The 10,772-nt window shown below is 43.3% G+C and overlaps 1 protein-coding gene across 1 annotated transcript; it reads right to left on the bottom strand.

The window, feature by feature from the left end:
- Positions 1-291: 291 nt before the first annotated feature.
- On the bottom strand, positions 292-1,239 carry LOC118911077 (olfactory receptor-like protein OLF2). Its single transcript, XM_036882747.2, has one exon. It carries the CDS (start codon positions 1,225-1,227, stop codon positions 292-294), a length of 936 nt encoding a protein of 311 aa, XP_036738642.2. The 5' UTR covers positions 1,228-1,239.
- Between the last annotated feature and the right edge of the window lie 9,533 nt (positions 1,240-10,772).

The following is a 10,772-nucleotide window of genomic DNA, read 5'->3' as shown; positions in this document are numbered from 1 at the left end:
GAAAACACTCAATAATGCTTAGGAAACTAAATTAATACTCAGATGAAAGACTGAAGAAACAAAAATTTGGTAAACTAAGAGTCTAAAACTTCCCAAAATTTCCACAGATAGGGAGTACCAAACAATAATTCAAGATATAAATGAAGCACGGTGCATTCAGAGAAGGACATATTTTGGTATAGCTGGGACATGGTGTGAATACTTACTGGATCACACCACATCAATCAAAACAATTCTGATTCTCATGAATTACAGTGTAATATCAGGAAGAAAATATTTACATAAAATTTTTCAATGGGCCAACTTTTTGTTTTTAAGTTTTTTCAGAGCTTCTTTCACATCCTTGTTCCGCAGGCTGTAAATCAGAGGGTTAAGCATGGGAATCACAAGAGTGTAAAACAGTGAGGTCATTTTGTCTTGATCTAGGGAGTAGGAAGAACTCGGCCGGAAATACATGAAGAGCAGAGTTCCCTGGAAAATTGCAACAGCAGTTAAGTGGGATGTGCAGGTGGAGAAAGCTTTGAGCCTCCCCTCAGCAGAGTGGATCTTTATCACTGCTAGGATGATGTAACAATAAGACACAAAAAGTTCAGAAAGAGTAATCAGTTCAATGAAACCAAAAATGATGAATATCACCAGCTCATTGACCCATGTATCTGAGCAAGAGAGCAATAGGAGAGGTGGGGCATCACAGAAGAAATGGTTAATCTCATTTGACCCACAGAAACATAAGCGGAATGTTAGTGTCGTGTGTATCAGAGCATCCGCCATCCCCACCATGTAAACCCCAGCCATGAGCAGGGAGCACACTGTGCTGGACATGTTGACCGTATAGAGCAAGGGGTTGCTAATGGCCTTGTACCGATCAAACGCCATCACCGCCAGCAGCAGATACTCACAGTCCGTAAACATACAGACAATCAAGAATTGCAGAGCACAGCCATAGAAGGGAATTGACTTGTTCTTCGCAATGAAGCCTACTAGCATCCTGGGTCCAACTGCCGTAGAATAGCAGAGGTCACTGAAGGAAAGATGACTCAGGAAAAAATACATTGGCATGTGCAGCTGGGAATCCATTCTAATTAAGATGATCATCCCAAGGTTTGCCACAAGAATAATAAGATAAACAATTAGAAATGTGGTAAAGAGGGTCACTTTGATTCCAGGGTTATTGCTAATTCCCAAGAGAAGGAATTCATTCAAGGAGGAACAATTTCCCCCCTCCATTCTTCTTTATTCTTCTAAAATGCTGCAGAAATGATCAAGAAACGGTAAACCAAAATTTTAACTTTTCATGACACTCAGGAAATTACAATCTGTAAATCAGAAAGGATTTATTTCCGTACATTATGTTCTTTATCCTCAGTAAATAGCCCAGATAACTTTTATTTGTTATGTTGTTGACAAAATTTAAAGGGTGTGGGATAGGATTTAGAGAAAGTTTTATTCTAAATTTAGATACCACCCATCACGTATGTAACTGTGTGCACCTTCACTGCTTCATCTCAGCAATCAGTCATGACCAGAAATATTATTATATCAAATATACTATGAAAGTAACATGTAAATTAAGGACAGCTAGAATATACAGCATTATGTTTGAAAAATAAATATCCAGTTGAACATAAAATTGATTAGATTTGCTGAGTTAAAAAATCATGGTTCTCTTAAGACTGTGCATTAAATTCAGACACAATGAATATATCTCTGATTTTAAAATAATAAACAATATGATGTTACTGTTCTTGGTCTCTATTGTTTTTAGTATTTATTGAGATACGAGACATATTTGAATAAACTTTTCTGTAAAAATATTTTACTGCTTTGCAGCATTATTATTACTTACATGAACGTGTGGTCTGGTGTCAAAGGGTGTGTCTCTTTACCAGCAAAATAAAATGCTAAAAACAGTGAAAAAATAGAATTTAACACATACATTTTGATCTTGGTGGATTTGAAACCTGACCTGTTCACTAAACATAGAGATGGGAAGGATAATAAATATATATTAGATATATAAGCTTCTGTTATGTATGTGGGTCATGCATACACCTATATCTTTCTGTTAATTATGAGAGTTGAAACATGATTGCTGGCCTGCTTTTTTGAAAGCTTGAGGAAATACAGTGTGTGCTTCATATGGGGTTGATTTTACACAGACTACTATGTGTACTATGATAACTCAATTACTGGTAAAAGAAATAGAAAAAAACTCCTAAATTTGCACATACCCTTTCACAGTGATTAAAAAAAAACACAGTGTTTTTCTTCTTAATTGTGATTAAGATATAAGCAAATAAAACTGTTCATTAGCTAATCAAGGTGAATCTGATTCACCCAGCTTTAGTAAGAAATATCATTTTACCTGCCATTCAATTGCAGACTCTTAACCAAAGGAAATGAGTGAAAAAATGATCATTTACAGTTTTCTAAATATTTGATTCTTCCGTTTTCCAAACATAAGGTTTTTTTCTTCATTCTTTAAATTTAGAGACTCAGAAACCTACCTGTGATGAGCAAGTGCTTGCCTCCAGTAGCTGACAATATAGACTTAGTGTCATTTGGGACTTAAGCCTCTAAAGCCTCTACCCCTCACACTTCTGTATTGCAAGCATGTGATTAATCAGATATCTAGTACTGTTTTTTTTCCCCATGAATGTTGCATCAGTTTCAGGAAAGGCTGAATTTTAAATTCTCATACTTGGGCCAAATTGATTATTGCCAGGAAGGTAAATGATTTTTATAGTATGATTCATTGCTACCCTGAGTCTATACCATCTTCCTCCTGTCAAATCAGAGATCTAATGTGTGGGTAAAATTATAATATTTTCAGACTGTCTCACCTGGCTTTAGTTCATTTGCATATCTTCAGGGGACAAGTCCATCTCCATATCAATGGATAATTACCCTGGCAACAGAGGGCTTATCTGAACCTGAGAGGTTGGGGCAGGGGTTGGAGGTGGGGCTCCTTGCTTCTTGCTTTTTGCTGGAGCAGGAGAGAGAGATGGCCCAGGACTGCAGTTTGTAAGCAATAAATAGGTTTCAAACTTTATTTCTCCCTTTGACTGATTTTGGTTTTAGGGGTATTTTGCCCCGGGATTTCCTCTCCCTGGACTTACATCTGGTGGTAGTCGACAGGATTCCTCTGAACTCAAAATTTGTCATAAATGGTGCAACGTTTGGGATGGCTACCCCTAGAAATGATGGGGAGATGCCGGAAGGCCCCCTGTGAATGTGGGGAGGCCCCAGTGGCTGCAGCGGCAGAGGATGCAGCTTCACCTGTTATTATTATCCCCCCAGCTGTGGGGATTCCAATTTGGGAGCACCTAGTGGGGAATTTGTCTAGGGTAAAATACCTCTTAGAGGGGTGGGGCCTTCCCCACTGGGGAAGGGTGGAAACACTGGAAGCTGCAGAATTAGCCCTCCGTGAGTTGGAAGACTGCTTGGAGACCTTAAGGGGCTGGGTAGAGGCTGGTGTTGTAGGGTCTCTTTTCATTGAGATAGTGGAGAAAATGTTAAACAGGAGAAAGAGATTATCGAGGGACTTGGGCGGGAGAGAGACACACTTGAGCATCACTTGGAGGAGTGGGGTGATAACCTATGGGATGCTGTTAAAGAAGAGAGACAGTTACTGAAAAGGCAGGTCACGCTCTTAGACGATTCCTTAGCAGCCACGAGGGGGGAGGCAGCAGGAAAAGCCACGTTGCTGGAGGCTTTGGGGGAGGAGGAGGAAAGAGTGGTGCCTTCAGTCCCAGAGATGATGGAGGATCAGGAGGGAGAAGAGGAGGAGGCAGGGCCATGGGCAAATCTGCTACCCAGGACATCGCCAGAGGTACCATCTTCTCCTGTTTTAAAGGCCTGCCCAACTGTAATAAAGAAAACAAAAACGAAACAACTGTGGGCTCCCCAGGGGGAGGAGCCACCCCCTCCCCAGGTTGTGGAGCACGCCATGCTCCGTCCCTATACCCAGGATGAGCTGGTGGACATGAGCATCAGGTATAGGCAGAAGCCATCGGAATCTCTGCTTATATGGCTTTTACATCTCTGGGATATGAGGGTGGAAAACATTGTTATGTCGGGTACTGAGATGGGTAGAATGGCTTCCCTGATGACTCACCCTTCACTCCAGCAGCGGTTGCAAAATGCCCATCAAGCCTCAGGGAATCAGGCACCCCTGGAATGGCTGACAGCTGCCATCAGGGCAGTTTGGCCTAATCAGGGTGATTTACCATATTTATCCAGCAGTTGGAAAACGTATGCAGAGCTCCAACAGGTAGTGTGGGAATTGGGTATGAAAAATATCATCTATAAAATGAACCTCCAGGGCCCTGATGAGGAGGTGTTCACTGTAGGAATGAGAAATCTGGTGCCTCATACAACTCCCCCATCTCTCTTTGGGTCCTTAGTGAATACTCTTGCCCCCCACTTAGGGCAACCCATAAGTGGGGCTACTCGTACTTTAGCAGATCTGGGGGAGGTTAAAACAATAAGGACACAGAAGAAAGTACAGGCCATGACTGAAAGGAGAGGTGCAAAAGGCCCTGTGATGGTCTCAAGGACCCAGATGTGGGTTGATTTCATAAAGGCTGGGTTAGTGAAAGAAAAACTCGATGGGCAGCCCAATAGAATATTGTTAGAACTGTGGCACCAATTAAAGCCAGAGCAGCAGTTCCAGCTGCTGAGGTCCAGGACACTGAAACCAGAGTCAAGGCCTCATGCCCGGCCTGTGTCCCTGCAAAACTTCATGAGAGACAGTACTCAGGATTCGCCTGAGCCCTCACCCCCACAGGAGGATGACTGGGTATCGTGGTTCAACTGAGGGGTGGTCAAAGTCCCCACGTTGGGGGACATGGTGGGACTGGAGGCCACATGTAGAATTAGTAATTCATTGGTTCCCTGTGAATGTACAACATGTCCTGGTGCTGGTGGGCACAGGAGCTGAGTGTTTTCTGATTCATGGCAACCCTGAGCGTTTTCCTGGGACCCCTGCTGTGGCAGGTGGCTATGGGGATGAGACAGAGTGAAGAAAGTCAAAATCTCACTGGGTATAGAGTGTTTACCCACAAAGGAGTATACTGTGTACATTTCTCCCATCCCTGAATATATTTTGAGGGTAGATATCCTGCAGGGCCTGTGGTTACAGACCACTGCAGGTGAGTTCAGACTGAGGGTACATGTGGTAAAGGCAGTTCTGAGAGGACACAATAAGCACCCACCTGTAGCTCTGCCTGTACCTCAGCAGGTAACAAATACTAAGCAGTTTAAATTGCCTGTGGGGGCACAAGGAAAAGGAGAAACTCTACAGGAGTTGGAAAAAGTAGGCATCATAAAGCCCACTCATAGTCCTTTTATTTCCCCAGTGTGGCCACTGAGAAAACCAGATGGCTCCTGGTGTATGACTGTGGACTACAGGGAATTGCATAAAGTCACACCTTCTTTGCATACTGCTGTCCCCTCTATAGCAGACATTCTGGACACCCTCAGCCATGAGCTGGGAACATATCATTATGTAGTAAACAAGTAGTAGACAAGGTGTCTAATGCTAATGCTTTCTTCTCTATTGGCATAGCACAAGAAAGCCAGGAACAGTTTGCCTTCATGTGGGAAGGCGAGCAGCAGACATTCACTGTCCTTCCACAGGGATACCTCCACAGTCCCACCATTTGTCACGGACTTGTAGCCCAGGACTTGGCCACATGGAAGAAACTGCAAACTGTGCAGTTGAATCACTACATTGGTGATATTATGCTCACATCTGATTCTCTTGCAGATTTAGGAGGGGCAGTTCCTAGACTGTTGCAACATCTACAGGAAAAAGGATGGGCTGTGAACAGCACCAAGGTTCAGGGACCTGGTTTGTATGTAAAATTCTTGGGGTTTTCTGGTAGAGTAAAACTAAAGATGTTCCTGAAGTGGTCATAGACAAGGTCCAGACTTTCCCCACCCCTACCACTGTGGCAGTATTACAAGAGTTTTTGGGTGTTTGGGGCTACTGGAGAGTGTTTATCCCAAACTTGGCACAAATTCTGAAGTCTTTAAACCAGCTGGTATGAAAGGGCATCAAGTGGGACTGGGATGAGACATGTGCAGCTGCTTTTACTGCTGCCAAGAGGGCAGTCAAGACTGCAGGCCTTGAATATAATGGACCCATCATGGCCCTGTGAACTAGGTGTTAATGAAACCAAAGATGGTTATGGAGGCGTCTTTGGCAGTGTCTTGAATGGACATGCCAACCTCTTGGATTTTGGTCAGAACTATGGAAAGGAACAGAGGTCTGGCACACCTTGAAAGAAAAGCAACTGGATGCTGGGTACCATGCCTTGCTGGCTATGGAGCCCATCACTGGAACAGCTCTGACCAAGGTAATAACCACTTATCCTGTCATGGGGTGGGTGCAAGACTGGGCCCAAAGGCCATGGAGGGGCATGGCACAGACACCTATACTGGCCAAACGGGGCGCATATTTACAGCAGCGCAGCACCTTTCTACTAGCCCCTTAAGTGGAGAACTCCAATGCTTATTGGGGCCAGTGACCTATACCAGTGGAAAGCAGGAAGAACTTGCTTTTGAGTCATTGGAAACTAAGAGTCCCTATCAGGAGGGAAAAGCCCTTATACCTGAAGATGCTTAGTACACAGATGGCTCCAATTGTGGGAAGCACCCAAAGTGGAGGGCTGTGGCTTCCCATCTTAAGACTGAGACAATATGGATGGAGGATGGAGAGGGGAAGAGCAGTCCATGGGCTGAGTTGCGGGCAGTATAGCTCATGATCACCCAGGAGCCCTCCCCTATAGTTGTCTGCACTGACAGCTGGGCTGTCTATTGGAGCTTGACCCTGTGGCTACTGAAATGGTACCATGCCAACTGAATGGTTGGTCACTGGCCCCTTTGGGGGCAAGAGTTGTGGCAAGACCTATGGGCCTCTGGTCAGACTAAGACTGTTACTGTATATCAATGGCTACACCAGCGTTTGTTGCACATGGGGCAAAAGACAACGTGGGCTGTAGCCCATTGGTGGGGCTTGCCATTTTCCTTTGAAGAAGACAGCAGAGCCTAGAAAGATTGTCTTGTGTGCTCTAAAAGGGACTTGCACAGAGTCCCACAGCAACATGGGACAATAGTAAGGGGGCTGATACCCCTTGTCAGGTGGCAAATCGACTATATTGGGCCTCTGCCCCTATCAGAAAGATACTGGTATGCCATGACTTGTGTGGACACAGCTACTGGACTATTGGTTGCTTTTCCTGCACATTGTGCAGATCAGCAAACCACCAAGAGGGGCCTGAAGCATCTCGCTGCAGCCTGTCACTGACCGCAGGTGACTGAGAACAATCAAGGTTCCCACATTACTGGACATGCATTACAAGAATGGGTGCAGCAGTTAGAAATAAATTGGAAATTTTATGTACCACATAATCCTACCGGGACAGGCATGATTGAGAGGTACAACGGTTTGTTGAAATCTGGCTTGAAGTCAGACACCAATAGTCAATGGGGTTGGTCAGTTCGCCTATGGACAGTGCTGCAGCATTTGAATGAGAAGCCACGTAAAGGAGCTTTGAGCCCTGTGGATATGCTTATACTCCTTGCTGCCTCTCCTATACAATTGTACATCCAAACCAAAGAGGAGTTATTGAAGCCAGGATATGGCCAACAGAGCTACATCCTGCTCCCAGCCCCTACTGCATTAAGCCCTGGAGACACTGCTGAATAGATAAGGCCCTGGACATTTCGACACATGGACCAGCAATGGCTGGCCCTTCTGGCACCTTGGGGGAAAGGCCTGAAAGCTGGCCTCTTGTGTGTTCCTGGAGTAACAGCAGAGTGGCCCCCAAAGGTCATGGTAGTATACCCAGAATGCCCAGAAAGTAAGAGCATCTTGCAGGGAAGTTCTGTTTTATCTTCATGGCCAGTGCTCGTACCTCCCATAGCCCTTGTATTGACTCATCTGTAACTCCCACAGGAACAGGGGTGAAAGTCTGATATACTAGACCAGGAAGAGATCCCATTCCTGCCACTGTCCAATCACAGGCCACTCTCTTGCATGTATTCTACCTAATTTGCCTATGCTGGTGTCATTAAAACATGTATCTTATCACCCTTAAGGTTATTTTCTCCTACAGTCCTTGTGGCCTGAATGCGCCCCCTGGCTGCAGCTGCCACGTGATGGTGATGATTGCTCTGAACTCTCAGCTACTGCCTGCCTATGGAATGGACGGGCTATGGACTTAATCTGCATAAGACTTTGAACCTAGCTGAATCCTCTGGCTTGAGGATTATCATGATTTTATTGCTGTTGCTATTGTATGTCATTAGTCTGGTCACAGTGTTCCAGTTTTTTTACCCAGGGACCGTTGCAGAACAGAGGGAACGAGTAAATTGTAAGGTGAGATTTCTGGAGGGGTAGCCTGTGGGTAAAATTGTAATATTTCCAGAATATCTCGTCTGGCTTTAGTGCATTTGCCTATCCTCAAGGGTGGACAGAAGGTCATCTCCATATCAGTGGGTAATTACCTGGGCAACCGAGGGCTTATCTGAACCTGAGAGGTTAGAGGGTGGTCCTTGCTTGCTTGCTTGCTTCTGCTGGAGCAAAAGAGAGAGATGGCCCAGGACTGCAATTTGTAAGCAATAAATGGGTTTTAAACTTTATTTCTCCCTTTGACTGATTTCGGATTTAGGGGTATTTTGCCCTGGGATTTCCTTTCTCCGGACTTACATAATGAAAGTCAAAGAGATCATTTATTTAATTTTTTGTCCATGAGTTATTAATTATCCTGTTAAATTTTTAAATAGATCAATTTAATAAAATGATTATCTCTTAGTTATTACTTATCCTTAATTAATTTTTCCCTGCTTCTTTTGTTTTTGAAACAAACTTCACCTCCCCACTTAGAAATATAACAGTTCCTCAATGGTCATAATTGAATTTTTTTTTTCTCATTAATCACATGTGATTCCATTCTTCTGTTCACATGTCATCTAACCAGATTTCAGTCTGGTTGATTAATGATTAATTAATTCAGTCACATCTTCAGGCTCCCCTTCTAATTCAAATTCTCTTGCTCTTTCTGCATCTGCAGTGACTTCCTTCCCTGAAGTTCTGAAACCCTCAGTCATCTACGAGGCTATAAACGAACTTCTTCCCAACTATTATTAATGTTGATGTTTTGACCTTGTCTCATAAATCATGAAAATGTTAATCACATCTACAATGGTGAATCCCTTCCAGAAGGTTTTAAATTTTATTTTGATAATTACCAAAATGTGATGAAGAGACATGAAGTGAGCAACGCTTTTGGAAAAATGGCTCCATCGGACTTGTTCAACACAGGGTTGCCACACACCTTCAACTGGTAAGAATGAAAATCTGCAAAGTGCAATAAAGCGAGGTATAATCAAATGTGCTATGCCTATAAATATGGGTGTATTTCCATTTATGTATATCCATTAGAGTATTCTTTCCAACTATTAATGAGTTATAATTGACATATAATATTGTACAAGTATCCTCCACTGTTCAAAAGATTATGCTATGCCACTTTGTTTTTAGGAAAGACCTACATTTACACCTGTTTGTGCTAACCAAAATAAATCCAAGTAGGACTTTTTCTTTTACGAAAAGCATGGGAAACAAAATAGTGTTCAGCGTTTGTTTTGTAGCGCGCTGTTAGAGAGGCAGCAAGAGTGGCGCCACCAAGCTCCTTCCCCACTCAGGAGAGGCTGAGAGATGGGCTTCTCTGCCAGCTTTATCTGCTCTGAGCCCCGGTGTGATAGTGGCAGTTAGTGCTGCTTCCCTTATAACTGCTTTTCTTTGTTTGCTCTAGTCCTGTAGGTCTTCGGATGAAAGCTCCACTGGTCTTCAGACTTTGGAGATTGGGAGGCCAGTCCCTTTGATGGGAGGCTTAGAAATTGGGGCACTGTTATGGGGTCCAAACCTCTCATTCCTGTGGAAGAGCTGGGAGCTAGGGGTCCCTTCCCAGTTGAATGTCTCTTTGCTGGGGTTGGAGGTTACAGTGGGCAAAATTGTGTCTGAGCCTTTTGTACTCATTTCAATGTGGATTAGTTTCTCATTTCCCAGTGTGTAGAAGTTACTCAACTAGTTGCTTGATTTCTTTCAGTGAGAATTGTACCATGTGTAGCTGTTCATTTGGTGTGTCTGTAGGAAGCAGGGGAGTTCAGGGACTCCTATATCCCCAGATTTAAAGAATGCCCCTTGACCCTGACAATATTAAATTTGGAAAAGAGTCACTAGGGATGTGTAAGAAGGATGTCATGTAGAATAACTAAGAAGGGAAGGGAATGATGAGGAATGAATCAGGCTAGAAATCATCAAACCCTTTCTATGTTATGTTCCCTGTTTAGGTAGAATAACAAGAGAGTTACAGGCCATCTGTCCAAGCTGCTATTTGAGTCATGAGTCCCTAAAAATATTCCCCATAATATCTTATTCTAGCTTATTAATTCAGAGTGAAGAGGCCCATATTTAATTGAATAAGTCAATTCTATTCCTGAAAACCAACTTACAGAGCTTAAAATGTCCTTCTCTTCAGTTCGCACCGACTAGAGCTGATAAAACAGCCAATATGTGGATTAAATAAATCTTTAGATTATATATGTAGTATATGGCTGTCCTGAAGGGGAGATGGGTTAATCAGATTACATGTTTACATCCTCTAATTTTAAACAATAATCCACTGACACTCTATTTTTCTTGGACAATATATTTCAAACAATGTTTTCTACCACACTGCTGCTCATAAGTAACAGTTCCC

Source organism: Manis pentadactyla, chromosome 9 (genome assembly GCF_030020395.1).
Source record: "Manis pentadactyla isolate mManPen7 chromosome 9, mManPen7.hap1, whole genome shotgun sequence".
Lineage (NCBI taxonomy): Eukaryota > Metazoa > Chordata > Mammalia > Pholidota > Manidae > Manis > Manis pentadactyla.
The sequence above is the reverse complement of the archived record's forward strand: the minus strand, read 5'-3'. Positions and strand labels throughout refer to the sequence as shown.

Coding starts and splice junctions, on each gene's coding strand:
- LOC118911077 (XM_036882747.2), bottom strand. CDS start 1,227: ATGGAGGGGGGAAATTGTTCCTCCTTGAATGAATTCCTTCTCTTGGGA.